Source organism: Pan troglodytes, chromosome X (genome assembly GCF_028858775.2).
Source record: "Pan troglodytes isolate AG18354 chromosome X, NHGRI_mPanTro3-v2.0_pri, whole genome shotgun sequence".
NCBI lineage: Eukaryota > Metazoa > Chordata > Mammalia > Primates > Hominidae > Pan > Pan troglodytes.
In genome coordinates this window covers 78,334,041-78,351,203 of record NC_072421.2, presented here as the reverse complement: position 1 = coordinate 78,351,203, position 17,163 = coordinate 78,334,041, and the positions used below count along the sequence as shown (strand labels likewise).

Below are 17,163 nucleotides of genomic sequence, written 5' to 3'. Positions count from 1 at the left end.
TCCTAGAGGAAATGGTTTTATGCCTTATCACAGCATCTAGTGCCTACACATAGATGTTCAATGATCAGTATTTGTGGAATTCAGGAATGAATATATAATAAAGGATATCTTAATGACGTGTATTATTGGTTTTTAACCCTTACAATTATTTTATTTACTAATTTTAAACCTTTTTTATTTTCTGCTCAAATTTTTAGCTATTAGAAATTCTGACCTAGTATTGATTGGTAGAGTATGTTAATGTATTTTAGAAATCTCATAATATGGTATTTTTTGTTACTTTCTTCTATTTACTTATCTCTATCACTACTTTTTTTTTTTTTTTTGACGAGTCTCGCTCTGTTGCCCAGGCTAGAGTGCAGTGGGGCTATCTCGGCTCACTGCAACCTCTACCTCCTGGGTTCAAAGCGATCCTCCTGCCTCAGTCTCTGGAGTAGCTGGAATTACAGGCGTGCACCACCACGCCCGGTGAATTTTTGTATTTTTAGTAGAGACGGGGTTTCACCATGTTGGCCAGGCTGGTCTCGAACTCCTGACCTCAGGTGATCCACCAATCTCGGCATCCCAAAGTACTAGGATTACAGGTGTGAGCCACTGTGCCTAGCCTCTATCACTGCTTTTAAACTTGAGGAAAAGAAACTTTTTGTAATAAATATAGAAAATGATAGTAAATGGTGACTTAAAGAGCTGAAGAATTAAGTAATTGAATTCATTTTCCTTCCATAATATGCCAGTTCTGACATGAACTCTTGTAACAGGCAACTTTTAATTTGTCTTGAAATTACTCCATTTAGTAAACTGTGATTTATACTGTTTATATGAAATGTGTAGACTGAATATTAGAATTTTGATAGTTAGAGTGTCAGTTATAATTTGAAGTATAGTACAGTTGTCCTTCGGTATCCACACAGAATTGGCTCTAGGACCCCTTGCAAATAACAGAATCTACAAGGACATTATATAAAAGGCATAGTATTTGCATATAACCTATGTACATCCTCCTATATACTTTAAATTATCTCTATATTACTTATGATACCTAATACAATGTAAATGCTATATTAATTGTTGTTATATGATATTGGTTTTTTATCTGTATTTTTATTTATTTATTTATTTATTTATTTATTTATTTTTTGACCGGGAGTTTTGCTCTTATTGCCCAGGCTGGAGTGCAATGTTGCGATCTCGGCTCACTGCAACCTCCGCTTCCCGGGTTCAAGTGATTCTCCTGCGTCAGCCTCCCTAGTAGCTGGGATTACAGGCATGTGTCACCATGCCCAGCTAATTTTTGTATTTTTATTAGAGATGGGGTTTTGCCACATTGGTCAGGCTGGTCTCAAACTCCTGACCTCAGGTGATCCACCTGCCTCAACCTCCCAAAGTGCTGGGATTAAAGGCGTGAGCCACCATGCCCGGCCTAATTGTATTGTTTTATATATATATATATATATATATGTATATATATATATATTTCAAATATTTTCAATCTGCAGTTGATTGGATTTGTTGATGCAGAAGCTGTGGATATTGAAGGGCACATATACTTTAAAATATGACCAGTTTTGTGTACATTTTCCATGAATCTGCTTCTTCAGCACACTTATGAAGCTGATTGAAGGGAAAGGACTGTGTTTACTGTGTTTATATGATGTGGTACTGAGCACAGGGCTACATAGGCATGAATACTGAATTAACATCATTTGAAACCTTTATTGTATAAAGTCTTTCAATATTATAATTATTTCTTTCTGCAAACAGAAGAGGATGTTTGTAGGAATGTATATTGGACATACAGAGTTATATAGGATGCTGCTGTTTAATACCTTATGTTGTCTGTTTTAGCTTATCTATTTTAGGCAAGGACATGAAGCTTATGTTCGGGCTGTAAGGAAATCGAAAATATACAGTGTTAATTTACAAAAACAGCCATGGAACAAAATGGATCTCAGGGTAAGTTTGCCAAATTCATAAGCTATGCGATGGAAGTAGCTTTGGAATTAAATTGCTTACCCATGGTTTTTTTCCTCAGTTTTATGCATATTTCACTGTTGATTGTGTATCCAAGATAAGATGATGATCTATACTCTTGTAGAACTGAATATTATGGATCACATTTTATACGTTTCTCAAAATTTGTATGCTATTTTCTATTGTCTAGTCTATACTAGTCCATAATTAGAGCAAAGCAGGAGTTCCCCTTTGTGGATATTTTCCCTAATCAGCAACTTTTTACCTTCTGGAGCCTCCATAAGCTGAGTGTGTAGACTATAAACACTCTCAAGGTTCTGACAGCTTTGGTATATTTTAAATATGATAAATCACAAGAAGCCCAGAAACTTTTGGTGTTTTGTAAAATAGCTGTTTTGATATATTACCCTTGTAGCTACATGTATAATACCCATGTGGCTCCATATTTTATGGAGAATGATTTTGTCAATAAATATTTCATTCATTTGTACCTATATATGTGTATATATATATGCACACATGTACATACAGACAGACATAGGTATACATACACCACCATTTCTACCTAGATTTATGTGTGTTTCATTTTGGTTTTCTGAATAAGAGACTAAAGGGCCATTTTATGATAGTTTTCCAGGTAAATGAAGAGTTGTGTGATGATTCTTGACAGGAAGGATATAAGAGAGAATATGTATATTTATTTATTTATTTTTTATTTATTTTGCAACGGAGTCTCGCTCTGTTGCCCAGGCTGGAGTGCAGTGGCCCTATCTCGGCTCACTGCAACCTCTGCCTCCTGGGTTCAAGCGATTCTTCTGCCTCAGCCTCCTGAGTAGCTGGGATCGCAGGTACACACCACCATGCCTAGCTAATTTTTCGTATTTTTATTGGAGACAGGATTTTGCCACATTGACCAGGCTAGTCTCGAAGTCCTGACCTCAGGGTGATCCACCCGCCTCGGCCTCCCAAAGTGCTGGGATACAGGCATGAGCCACCATGCCCAGCTGAGAATATGTATATTTATTAAGATAAAGATTTGATTTAGATGTTTGTAAAACTTTTTATTAATGTCATCAGGTGCTAAAGTAGCTTATCAAGTGAGCTTTACATAATTATCTTCTGTAAGATAGGGACAGCTCCCATCTATTCTTCATCAAGTAAAAGTTGAATCTTTTTTAGAATCAGAGGATTCAATAAAACATGTGATTTCTTACTCTTTTTTTTTTTTTTTTTAAGACAGAGTCTCGCTCTGTCACCCAGGCTGGAGTGCAGTAGAGCGATCTCGGCTCACTGCAACCTCCGCCTCCCAGGTTCAAGAAATTCTCCTGCCTCAGCCTCTCGAGTAACTGGGATTACACGCACCCACCACCACGCCTGGCTAATTTTTGCCTTTTTAGTAGAGATGGGGTTTCACCATGTTGGCCAGGCTGGTCTCGAACTCCTGACCTCAGGTGATCCACCCGACTTGGCCTCCAAAAGTGCTGGGATTACAGGAATGAGCTACCTCACCCGGCCAAGTTCTTACTTTTTATCCTAACCTTGTTGTCCTAGGAAATTGTAGGAGCAGCTTATATGTGGTAAAAGAGCTTGGGCTTTGGAATAAGACCTGGATTTCAATTCTAGCTTTGCTATATGCTAATATATAACTTTAAGCAGGACCCTATACCTATGAAGATCAGTTTTGCCATCTGTTAAATGTGATTAATAATCAGTAAATGTGTATGATTGTTGTAAGATCATATCCAGAATCTATAAGGAACTTCAATCAACAAGCAAAAAAACAAACAATCTCATTTAAAAATGGCAAAGGACATGAACAGACACTTCTTAAAAGAAAATGTATAAGCGGCCAACAAACATATGAAAAAATGCTAAAACATCACTAATCATTAGGGAAATGCAAATCAAAGCCACAAGATACCATCTCACACCAGTCAGAATGGGTATTATTAAAAAGTCAAAACAAACAGATGCTTGTGAGGTTGTGGAGAAAGGAGAATGCTTATATACTACTGGTGGGAATGTGAATTAGTTCAGCCACTGTGGAAAGCAATCTGGAGATTTCTCAGGAGACTTAAAGTAGAACTACCCAAATTCCATTACTGGGTATATACCCAAAGGAATATAAATTGTTCTACCATGAAGACACATGCACACGCATGTTCGTCACATCACTATTCACAATAGCAAAGACATGGAATCAATCTAGATGCCCATCAGTGGTGGACTGGATAAAGAAAATGTACATATACATCATGGAATACTGTGTACCTATAAAAATTGACGTCATGGCCTTTACAACAGCATAGATGGAGCTGGAGGCCATTATCGTAAGTAAAACAGCTGAAAAACAGAAAGTCAAATACCACACGCCCTCACTTACAAATGGGTACTAAACAGTTGGTACAATTGAACATGTAGATGGAAATGATAGACATTGGGGACTCCAAAGGAAGGGAGATTAGGAGGGGGATAGGGGTTAAAAACTTAGCTATTTGGTACAGTGGTTACTATTTGGAGGATGGGTACACTAGAGACTCAAACCCCACCATTATGCAATATATCTCTGTAACAAACCTGCACGTGTACCCCATGAATCTGAAGTAAAACAAAAACAACAAAAAAGATAATGTTGTAGACATTAAAATATATAAGTCTTCACCCCAAACATGTACACGTACATATATACCTGGATGCTTACATACTGTATTTTTGCTAGGGGAGTGATTTTTAACCAGAGCATCATACTGCACTAGGGAGTTTTTCCAAAATAGATATATTACCGAGCTATACCCCAAACAGAATTTGATTCTATAGGTGTAGGATTTCAGATCATTAAATTTGAAGCATTTCCCCAGGTGATGTGGCTGCTCATCCTTGGTTTAGAGCCTTGCACTAAACTACAACCTGCTATTAGGAGTTAAGAGCCATGTCTTATTACCTTTAACACTTAGTGTAGTGCCTGGCATTTAGAGAATTTTCAGATAATAAATTGTTCAAGTAATAATTAAATATTATACAAATGTTAAGTAATTATATTGAAAGTAATAATTTATTGGTATTCTCATGAATAGGAGCAAGAGTTTGTTAAGATTGTAGGAATCAAATATGAGGTTGGCCCACCCACACTGTGCTGCTTGAAGCTTGCATTTCTGGACCCAATTTCAGGCAAAATGACTGGAGAATCTTTTTCCATTAAGTGAGTAGTTATCTCTGAGTCTCTGTTTGAGTGTGTGTATTTTAATACCTATTGTATATTTTACAGAGTACAGTGCTCAATGGGAGAGAAAACACTATAGCATTCTTTACTACAGGGTTTAGAATTATAAAGACCAGAGTTTAATTCCTAGTTTATTTCTCCGTTTTATTTATATTTGTGTGTGTGTGTGTGTGTGTGTGTGTGTATTTATGTTATGGATAGTTACATAGATAGGTTCATAAGCAAGTTACTTAACCTCTCTGAATTTATGTCTTCATTTGTAAAATGGAAATGCTAATCTCTTCCTAAAGATTGTTGTGAGGAATCAAAGACAAACCTTTATAATTCCCTAATTGAATTTTTGAAACATGGTGGTTGCTTTTATTTCTGTTAATAATAATAGGAATAATAAGTCAGAGGCTCTTTATGTGAAGTTGAGTTTAAAACGTAAGGAGATTAAAGAACATTAATTCATACTCCTTAATATAAAATACCTCATATTATACAATACAGGTTTATAAACCTGTATTGGCATCTTTATATTTTTAAAGTAATATGGCAGTAGGCAGGGCACTCCCAAACAGGTCAGAGAAGGTGATGTTTAAGTAAAGGCATTTCTAGGGACTGTGAGGTTTGCAAACTTTTCTTAATGGGTCTACAATAAACATATATCCTTGGACATTTAGTAACATATATTGTTATATCTCTATATTGATTCATATGTGCTTTATTTTCTGTATAGGTATCATGACATGCCAGATGTCATTGACTTCCTTGTGCTACATCAGTTTTATAATGAAGCCAAAGAAAGGAACTGGCAGATTGGTAAATATAGAATTGTTGTTTAATAACTATTAAGCTTATGTACAGTAAGTAACTTTTTAACTGTGATTTAACAGAAAGAAAGTAGCTTATCATTTAGCTGAAAAAAGCTACCAGAGAAACTAGAAAACTTAAGTTAAAATTTCCTTTTAGTTATTTCTTATGCACATTGTGTGTGGCATATAATCTCTAAACCTTCTGCAAATACCTACTCTATTAGTATACAAACAGGAATATAAAGAAAATTCTCAAATGTCTGTTGCCCTAAAATAGAGCACTTTACACTTAGGTTCTAAAACACATGATTACTGATTGTGATTTGTTTCCTTTTTTCCTTCCTCCATCCTTGTTTCCCTCCCTGTCACCTTCCCACCCTCTTTTGCTCTTTTACCCTTCTTTCTTTTCTTTTTTGATTATAAAAAGCAGTATAGCAATAATGTAAAGGAAAATATTTTATAATTTAAATAAATTTGCTTATAGCTCTATTGTATAACAATACAATACAGAACATAAGGATTTTTAAACTATCGACTTTTTTGCACACTTAATTACTTAGGCCTGAATTTTAAAAATCTAATTGTAGCCATATGTATTAGTTCATTTTCACACTGCTATAAAGATACTACCTGAGACTGGGTAATTTATAAAGAAAAAATCATTTAATTGATTTCACAGTTCCACATGGCTCGGGAGGCCTTAGGACATTTACAATCATGGCAGAAGGCAAAAGGGAAGCAAGACCTTCTTCATATGGCTGCAGGAGACAGAGAGTTAGAAGGGGAAGTGCCACACCTTTAAACCATCAGATCTTGTGAAAACTCACCATGACGAGAACAACATGTGGCAAACTGCCCCCATAGTCCAATCAACTCCCACCAGGTCCCTCCCTGGATGTGAAGGGATTAGACTTCAAGATGAGATTATGGCGGGGACACAGAGCCTAGCCATATCATTCAGCCCCTGGCACCTCCCAAATCTCATGTTCTCATTTCAAAACCAATCAACAGTCCCCCAAAGTCTTAACTCATTCCAGCATTAACTCAAAAGTCCATGTCCAAAGTATCATCTGAGACAAGGCAAGTCACTTCTGCCTATGAACCTGTAAAATCACAAGCAAATTCGTTACTTGCTAGATACAGTGGGGGTACAGGTATTGGATAAATACTCCCATTCCAAATGGGAGAAATTGGCCAAAACGAAGGGACTGAAGGCTCCATGCAAGTCTAAAATCCAGCGGGGCAGTCAAATTTTAAAGCCCCCAAATGATCTCCTTTGACTCCATGTCTCATATCCAGGTCACGCTGATGCAAGAGGTGAGTTCCCATGCTCTTGGGCAGCTCCATCCCTGTGGCTTTGCAGGGTATATCCCCTTTCCCAGCTGCTTTCACAGGCTGGCGTTGAGTGTCCGCAGCTTTTCCAGGCGCACGGCGCATGTTGTCGGTGGATCTGCCATTCTGGGGTCTGGAGGACGGTGACTCTCTTCTCACAACTCTACTAGGCAGTGCCCCAGTGGGGGCTCTGTATGGGGGCTCCAACCCCAAATTTCCCTTCTGCACTGCCCTAGCAGAGATTCTCCATGAGGGCTCTGCCCCGGCAGCAGACTTTTGCCTGGATATCCAGGCATTTCCATACATCCTCTGAAATCTAGGTAGAGGTTCCCAAACCTCAATTCTTGACTTCTATGCATCTGTAGGCCCAACACCACATGGAAGCCATCAAGGTTTGGGGCTTACACCCTTTGAAACAACAGCCTGAGTAGTACCTTGGCCCCTTTTAGTCATGGGTGGAGCTGGAGCAGCTGGCAAACAGAACACCAAGTTCCAAGTGTGCACAGAGCAGGGAGGCAGCCCCAAGAAACCATTTTTTCCTTCTAGGCCCTGGGTCTTGTGATGGGAGGGGCTGCCTTGAAGAGCTCTGACATGCCCTGGAAGACATTTTCCCCCATTTTCTTGGTGACTAACATTTGGCTCCTAGTTACTTATGCAAATTTCTGCAGCTGGCTTGAATTTCTCCTCAGAAAATGGGTTTTTCTTTTTTATCCTATCAGTTATCAGGCTGCAAAAGTTCTGAACTTTAATGCTCTGCTTCACTTTTAAAGATAAGTTCCATTTCCAGACCACATCTTTGTGAATACATAAAACTGAATGCTCTTAATAGCAGCCAAGTCACCCCTTGAATCCTTTGCTGCTTAGAAATGTCTTCTGCCAGATACCCTAAATCATCTCTCTCAAGTTCAAGTTTCCACAGATCTTAGGGCATGGGCAAAATGCTGCCAGTGTCTTTATTACAGCATAACATGAGTGACCTTTACCCTAGTTCCCAATAAGTTCCTGATCTCTATCTGAGACCACCTCAGCCTAGACTTCATTGTTCATATGACTATTAGCATTTTGGTCAAAACCATTAAACAAGTCTCTAGGAAGTTCCAGACTTTCCTACATCTTCCTTGATTTACAGCCTGCCTTGAAGATCTGTAATATAAATACTAGTATGAAGAGATTTTTAAAGAAAGCTAAAAGCAAGATAGAAGAATCAACTGCATTTATGTACATATGTAATACAATAAGAAGTGTGCCTAATGATGATGCTAAGTAATTGAAAAAAGTTAAATTATGCTTGGTAGTATTTATTTAAGATGTGGTCATATGTAATTTATTTCAGAAAGATTTCTACCACTTGGAAATCAAAATACATAAAGAGGTTAAAATGTAAAATAATCACTTATCTCGAAAACCTAGATGGAAGCTTCTTATAATGCTAGATACAGTGTTACTTCTGTTGTCAACAAAAAGTAGTAATTTAGAGTGGGAACAGAGCTAATATTCTCAAGAGCATCCTTTTAAGAATTTTAAAACATTATAGGTGATAGATTCCGCAGTATAATAGATGACGCCTGGTGGTTTGGGACTGTGGAGAGTCAGCAGCCTTTTCAACCAGAGTATCCTGATAGTTCTTTCCAGTGTTACAGTGTTCAGTAAGTATGTTTATGATCTTTTATGCCTAATATGACATTGTAGTAGTATGTGGACTTTTAATAGCCTCCATCAGGAGTAATGCCCTTTTATCTGACTTATCTAGTCTCACAATACCTGTACCTGTAAAGAAGAAATTTGATGGTAAAATGCTCAGTTCTTCCCTTGTTTTAGTCAAAGCAAAGTTCTTTGTTTTCTTTGACTAAAACAAAGGAATAACTAAACACTTTATTGCTACCTCTTTTGTTGTCTGCATTTTCTATTAACTATTTCTACTTTAGACAAGAATTGCAACTATTTTTTAATGGGAAATATGGAAACTAATTTACTACTTAAAGTAATTGTTATTGCTGGAATATAGCCATGAATATTAGTACTTAGTCTTTTGTTTAGTCGTATGAATTCTAGGCAGAGGTGGTTGCATCATGTTTGGAAGTACTATTTGTTTGCAACATTTACTTTAATTATTCTTGAAAATCCAGAGTTGTAAGATTGCTAATGAATGAATCCTCTCAAGAATGTTATATGAAATGTTTATTCTCTGAGGACTGACTTTTAGTCTCCATATTGACAAAAAGTAGGCTTTCTGCCCTCTAAGTTTCATAGCGATGGACCATGTTTTCTCTATTAGAAGTTTATTGTTATCTGTATGTAACCGGAGTTGTACTTTCAAGACAACTGTATTGCCCTTTTTCAAATTTCACCCCCAAGAAGTCATGTAAAATTGTGGTAGTATATGAAAGGAAGTACTATATGATTAATTTGATTTGCATCTTGTTATTTTTTAATAGCTGGGACAATAATGAGAGAGAAAAGATGAGCCCATGGGATATGGAGCCAATTCCAGAAGGAAGTAAATATGCTTTTAAAAAATGAATTATAATTCTTTTAAAAGTAAAATGGTAATCACATGATACTGGAAAATAATTTTTTCTAATTTTTTTTTTTATCTTATACCTAGCTGCCTTTCCAGATGAAGTTGGTGCTGGTGTTCCTGTCTCCCAGGAAGAATTGACTGCTTTGCTATACAAACCCCAGGAAGGAGAGTGGGGGGCTCATTCCAGAGACGAAGAATGTGAACGGGTTATTCAGGGCATCAACCACCTTCTTTCCCTGGGTATGATGAATGTGAAAAAATTTTAGGAGCATGCAGGAGAGCTAGGAAAATCAGCAGAAGTTTTAAGTTCTACAGAAGGATATGCAGTTTCTCACTGTACACTTCAGTTTTAACTCAAGAAGCACAGTGATTCTAGTTTTAATATTAGCAGTTTTATATGCTTGGCCAAAGTAATAACTGATAATTTTTTGTTTAGCAATCTGGGGGATAATAGTGAAGGTAACTGTGTAAGTGTCTTTTTCCTTTTTGAATCACTTTGATTCTCTAGCTATTCCTGAGCCTGACTTTGGATGGGTTTCTTGGTAAGGACAGTGGATGAGTAATGTATTTTACCCACATGAGTAGTTAAATTTGCTAAAACATGTCACTTGAGAAGTTTGGCATTTATCTAGGAAAGACAGAAATCTGAAGTTAAACCCAGTGCTCCTCTAATTTTGTTTTGCCTGATTTGAACCAGTGTATCCATGCATGATTCATAGATATGATGTCCAAATATAAAGAATAACGTTCTGTTTGTATAATGGAATCCTCATGGTTTTAGAAAAGTAGTATATCACCCTCCCTTCTTGTTTATATATGAATAAATGTTTGTTACCATGAGATGTTAATGTCCTTTATAGCTACCTTATTTGATTTTCATAATTTTGTAGATTTTGCCAGCCCTTTTGCTGTTCCAGTGGATCTCAGTGCCTACCCCTTGTATTGTACTGTAGTTGCTTATCCAACTGACCTCAATACCATCAGGCGGAGACTTGAAAATCGCTTTTACAGGTCTGTTTTTTTTTTAATCACTTATTATAAAATTTATAGCTTTATGGCTTTTGCTTTCCTTTTTGAGATCTGCATTTCCATAGTATAACATGATCATCCAAAAGACCCACACCAAAATTTCCTTTAAAAATTTAGAACATTAATTTCCCTTTATTTAGTAGATTCTCACTCTTGGGGATAGAGAAGAAAGGCTGAGAGGAAAATATGGGTAGTACAAATGGTGTGTAAAACAAAAACTACATTTAACTTTAGTTTATTAAAGGCAATTTAAGTGGTTTGTGGATTCATCGTTATTAAGGTGCTACAAATTTGGAGCATGTTTAAATCCTCTGTTGGAGAATTTGGTCAGAGTTAATTAGATTTAGTTACCAGCACTGAAATATATACAGGAAAGGAGCCAAGTAATTTTTTTGTTTTGGTTGGGATGAGAGATGATTATGGGAAGGTTGTAGAGGGCATATCTTGGTCCCTCTGTCATCCAAGTCTCCTACTGACGACAGTATTCCATGACTGGTTAATCTGCCTTTGCAATTGAGAACTGGTTGTATTTTTATAATATATTATTTTGATTTAATATTTATATCATGAAAGTAATTAGATAAAAATCTGTCATTTTTTATAATCTGTTTTTTTTTTCTTGCTCTTCTTGGCTCTTCCCCTGAAAACTAAACTAAACATTCTTTTGACCTTGTCAAATGACTCTTTACCCATAATGTCCTAGGTCAGTTCTATTTGAAGTTTTGTATATACATTCCAGTGGTTCAGAATCCCTGCTTGTGCTTTAAGTACTGTAACTATATCATCTCTTTTTAGTGCTCATCAGTCAAATATATTGAGTTATATGCATATTGGAACACCTTTGACACACTGTGTTTAAGTACATATTTGTTCCATATTGTATATTCCTAAAATATACTTTAAATATATTAGCCAAGGCTAACAGAGTATTTTTTCTTTCACAGGAGAATATCAGCATTAATGTGGGAGGTACGCTATATTGAGCATAATGCCAGGACTTTCAATGAGCCAGACAGTCCTATAGTTAAAGCAGCTAAAATTGTAACTGATGTCTTACTTCGATTTATTGGGTAAGAAGCAGTTTTAGCTTCCAGAGAGTCTAACTTAACGTTTTTAAAAAATTAATTTAAAAAAAATTAATTGAAAAATTATAAAAATTACTGAAGCTATTGAAATGACTTGTTTCTTAGGGATCAGAGCTGTACTGATATACTGGATACTTATAATAAAATTAAAGCAGAAGAACGAAACAGTACTGATGCAGAGGAGGTAAGAATCACAGCATGATTAGTAGGAATGAGTTACTTTTCTCTTATTTGAAGTACAGTATTATGTGTAAATGTTGTAATTGGCCATGAACAGCAAAACAGATTTTTGAAATCTGGCTGAATACCGGCATCTTTTAAAGTGTACTTAGATGGCATATACCAAAAATAAAATAGAGCTGCAGGGTTTATTCAGAGACAGGTGGCCAGTCATCATATTTGACACAGTGGATGTAGGTGACGAGAAATCAACACTTTATTTTCCAACATTTAGAAACAAGACAAGTGCTCAATATTTTAAAAGAATGCTTAGTTGATGGAAATTTCAGTAAGGATTTTATTTTCTATATGCTGTATAGAAAATATTAAAGTATTTTAAAGTTTCAGGCTTGAAAGTCTAAATTTTTGGTAGTTTCATGAAATTATTACTCGATTTCCTTTCTGAAAATTTATAAAGATAAATCAGTCTCTTCTGAATGAAATGGAAGTAGTACTCAGCAGACCCTCGTATTCCTGATTTTCCCCACTCATCTATGTTTCTAATTTACACAAAGCCGTATTTGACTGGAGGTTATGATAGAAACAAAAACCAAAATAGAGGTTGGAACAATATTGGAAAGTGATAATTCACAAATCTTTACTGGAAAACAATTCATCCCAGGGATGAGTGACTCACATATGCTAGATTGTGTTGCAGTGGCATGAGATATTTTGCATGTTTATATTATTTATACCGTTAATCTCCAGAATGGTAGATCTCCAATGCTGTTTTTTTTAATTTTTTTCATGAAAATGTGTCTGACTATGAAATATATTATTGCAGTTAAATGTTACTTACATAATAAGGAAAACATGATATACCAATTAGATATTATTATAGTTTCTTAAAACCTAAGAAAAATGTATCACTAATTTTTTTTATATTTTCTTATATATTCCTTATATTTTCTCTGACCTTTCACATAAATATATTTTAGCTCGAAATTTGATGTAGCAGGAATTTCACCTCAGAGTAGCACTATTTGGGTTAAAATAGAAAACTTAAGTAAAAATGTAACTCAACAGCTTTATTTTATTAGAAAGGAGTACCAATATCTCATGAGCTACTTTTTATTTTCTACTACATATTACCCAGTGTTTCACCAGTACTAGTGGTGCTTGGGTCTTGACTCTTCATATTAAAAAATTATCCCTTAGAGAGATACTTAACTGAAATAGATCTCTTTTCTATAGGAAAATATAAATGCATATTATATGAGACCTATTTCTTGAAATGTCAATGGAGTAATCATGAATAATTAATAATTGTATATTAAATAAGCATGTCATATAGAATAAGGTTTTTAAAAAATACTAACACTTAGATACAATTTTAGCAAATACCAACCACTACACTGTTCCCCTCCTTTCCGATTCTTGTTTAAAGAGAAACCTTGTTTAATTCTTCTTCCAGTATATTTTCCAGCTTGTACACTGCATATTGGGAAAGTTTGGTGTGAGTCTCCCTCTATCTTTTGTTCTACTTGCTGCTCCAGTGGGGAAAGTTAACTGTGATTTTATTTCCTGTTTATTTGTAAATGTCCATCTAATTTATATGACTTTGAATGTAACTTAACGTCTTTTCCTACTCTTCCTTTTTAATTAAGGATACAGAAATGGTTGATTTAGATTCAGACGGTCCTGGTACTTCATCTGGAAGAAGGGTGAGTAAATAAGTGAACTGCTGAGGAGATATGTTTTCAGGTTTCCTGTGTCAGTGATCCCTAAGACCAACCCCATATTTGGAGAATTGCTAGAAGGATTCTTGCAACTAAGTATATTAGGTATGCTCATTGATAATATTTATTAGAGTGATGCAGTAAGGGTACCCAGTTGAGTCATGGGGGAAAAGACACAGGCAGAGTCTGGAGAAATTTATGTACAGGCTTCCTTATGCTATTATTATCTTTCCCCTGTGAGGGGTCACATATTACACTCTTTTTCCAGCATGTGTGTGATTAGAGACTCAGTCCCCAAAGATTTTACTAGGGGCTGGTTATGTAGGTACCCTCTGACTAGCACGTACTAAGATTCCAGATTCCCAGAAGGAAATCAGGTATTCAGCACAAATCACATTGTTTATACTGTCTAGGTGCAGTAAACTGTCTTAATAATTTAGGAAGCCATTCAAATGCCAAGTTCCCAAATGCCAGCCAAGGGCCAACCTTGCAAGCAAATCCTGGCCTGCTATGTTAACTCTTTTGTGCAGACTTCTGCTCTATAATAATTAGACATGTAGTTATTTTATATAAGGGACAATATATTTTGAAATACTGAAAGAGATCGTAACAAAATCAAATGGTACAGAACAGAATTTATCATGACCACAAAGGATTTCTGGGAAAAAAAATCATTCAAGTGTTCTTTTGAGAAAAATATGATGCCATTGTCAAGTATACTTAACTACCGGCAAATATTAAGGCTCTATAACTTGATCTTGTAGAGGAAAGAAGCATTTGTTCCTCTGTACATTATTTGAAGTTCAGATTTGAGTACTAGAATTCTTGCCATTTCCATGAATATAATGTCTAGGTTTTTTTGCTCATTAATTATTTTTGCCAGGGAAAATACTGTCTAATTTAAACTAAGAAACTAAAATAGCAGCTGCCATATATATATATATATACACACACACACACACACACACACACATATACATACAGATAGGTATATTAACATTAGGGACTCATGAGAAAATCAACTGAGTTAAGGAAAGATCTTTTAGATATAACTCTATTAAAATCTGTAGGTCAAATGCCGAGGCAGAAGACAGTCTTTAAAGTGTAATCCTGATGCTTGGAAAAAACAATGCAAGGAACTATTGAGCCTCATTTATGAACGTGAAGACTCGGAGCCATTTCGACAGCCAGCCGATCTTCTTTCTTACCCAGTAAGCATACAGTTGTTTAAATAATTGTCAGTATGATAATTTCCCATAAATGTCCATGCTAAAATCTAGATAAGAGCAATTTTCTCACCTCTCCTTTCCTTTCTTTTTTTCCAGTCTTTTGATTGTGAAAGTAGTAGTGTGATTAGTGTGATTTTTAAAAAAATGTCATTGTGTCTTCAGTGTGTAAATTATACAGTTGTAAAACAAAAATTTGAATCAGAATTCATTTGCTGTTCTTTCCGACTTTTATTTCAGACGTTTATTTAATACATTTTACTAACCTCGAATACACCTCTGTACACTGTAGATGTTTGGTGACATGTCAATCCTGTGTAATTTATACTGAATGTGTTATCAATATGGCCACTTAGAGTAACCAGTATACCAGTATGACTTTTCTTTTCTTTTCTTTTTTTTAATTTTTATATATATATATATTTTATTATACTTTAAGTTCTAGGGTACATGTGCACAACGTGCAGGTTTGTTACATACGTATACATATGCCATGTTGGTGTGTTGGTGTGCTGCACCCATTAACTCGTCATTTACATTAGGTATATCTCCTAATGCTATCCCTCCCCCCTCCCCCAACCCCCAACAGGCCCCGGTGTGTGATGTTCCCCTTCCTGTGTTCAAGTGTTCTCATTGTTCAATTCCCACCTATACGTGAGAACATGCGGTGTTTGGTTTTTTGTCCTTGAGATAGTTTGCTGAGAATGATGGTTTCCAGCTTCATCCATGTCCCAACCCAAATGTCCAACAATGATAGACTGGATTAAGAAAATGTGGCACATATACACCATGGAATACTATGCAGCCATAAAAAATTATGAGTTCATGTCCTTTGTAGGGACTTTTCTTTTCAATAAAGGTAAAAGGATGAGAACTTTGATTGTAGGATTTCTTTCCTGGGAGTGTATCTATTCATTGAAGTAGTATAGATAGCAAATCTATTTTAACTTTCTCAGAGAAGAGGTACAGCACTATTTTAGAAATACATCAGACCGTCTTATGAGCTTACTACACATTGGTCTTCTCTGTATACTGTAGGTCTCAGTTGGGAAAAAATATCATTCAAGTAAGGAACGAGATTGTGTTCAACAGAACTTGTTTGCTTGTAGGGAGTTTGGGTAAAATAAATTAGTCTTGTGTTTTTCATAGCAAAGGAGAATGACGAATGTACAATTCCTTCACCTTAAAGTACAGCCGATAAAACATGATTCCAGTGTATGGATCTTTGAGACTTAAGTCATAATTGTATTACACGTCTTGATATTTTGTTATAGTTGTCTGGAAACCAGTATATGTTCTTCACCCTAATAGGGTCATCAGGAGCAAGAGGGAGAATCCTCAGAGTCTGTTGTTCCAGAAAGACAACAAGATTCATCTCTTTCTGAGGTAGGCCTGGTAGTCTCTTAAAAGACATATTGATTGTTTTTACTTTCTAAACTCTCCATACTGTACATGAATCTTATAGTTTGTAAAGACTGTCTTCTAACTCTGCTCCCCTTTTTACCTTTGTTTGATTTTTTGGTCATTTATTTTTTTGTTCCTCTTTCTGAATCAACATGTGTTCTCAAGATTGTTCTTTGTATCCTCCTTGTAAATGTTTACTTTTTTATGTAGATCTGAAGCTACTGCAGCAGAGTAGAAAACATCAATTACACAATATAATTGTGTCTGTATTGCAGCTGATTATTCCCACTGGGACTTCATTCAGCAAGCAGTCTGAGTCTTTTAAATTTTGGTCATCATACTACACAAGTTCTAACATAAGCCATACTGTGTTAGAATATACTTCTGTTTTTTTATGATTTAAGAAAATAAGATATATTTAGAACGTTTGTCATTTCTTCTCATACTTTGAAAAATATTTTCTCTCTTTTTATAATACCATTTATCTGCCCCTTCTGGCTTTTTGGCTTTTTCCTAGGAGGGAAATGTGGAGATTTTACTTCTTGATGATTCTAAATACAATAAGGGATCTAATACTGAGCATGGTTTTCACTCTGAAACTTGTTTTTGAGGCTTGTAGCATATATAGGAATTAAATATCAGATGTAACTCCATCTGATAACCCTAGGAAAATCTTTACT

General features: G+C 35.7%; 1 protein-coding gene across 8 annotated transcripts in view; it reads left to right on the top strand.

The window, feature by feature from the left end:
• BRWD3 (bromodomain and WD repeat domain containing 3) overlaps positions 1 to 17,163 on the top strand; it is a 137,328-nt gene that overhangs the window by 106,907 nt on the left and 13,258 nt on the right. For all 8 annotated transcript variants that reach the window (XM_016943270.3, XM_016943269.4, XM_063804100.1 and 5 more), the window contains 12 exons: positions 1,846 to 1,953; positions 5,046 to 5,170; positions 5,913 to 5,995; positions 8,855 to 8,966; positions 9,756 to 9,817; positions 9,926 to 10,081; positions 10,732 to 10,852; positions 11,815 to 11,940; positions 12,061 to 12,139; positions 13,782 to 13,838; positions 14,924 to 15,064; positions 16,391 to 16,465. In XM_016943270.3, coding sequence (XP_016798759.1) covers positions 1,846 to 1,953; positions 5,046 to 5,170; positions 5,913 to 5,995; positions 8,855 to 8,966; positions 9,756 to 9,817; positions 9,926 to 10,081; positions 10,732 to 10,852; positions 11,815 to 11,940; positions 12,061 to 12,139; positions 13,782 to 13,838; positions 14,924 to 15,064; positions 16,391 to 16,465 — 1,245 coding nt within the window. The remainder of the gene's footprint in view (positions 1 to 1,845; positions 1,954 to 5,045; positions 5,171 to 5,912; positions 5,996 to 8,854; positions 8,967 to 9,755; positions 9,818 to 9,925; positions 10,082 to 10,731; positions 10,853 to 11,814; positions 11,941 to 12,060; positions 12,140 to 13,781; positions 13,839 to 14,923; positions 15,065 to 16,390; positions 16,466 to 17,163) is intronic.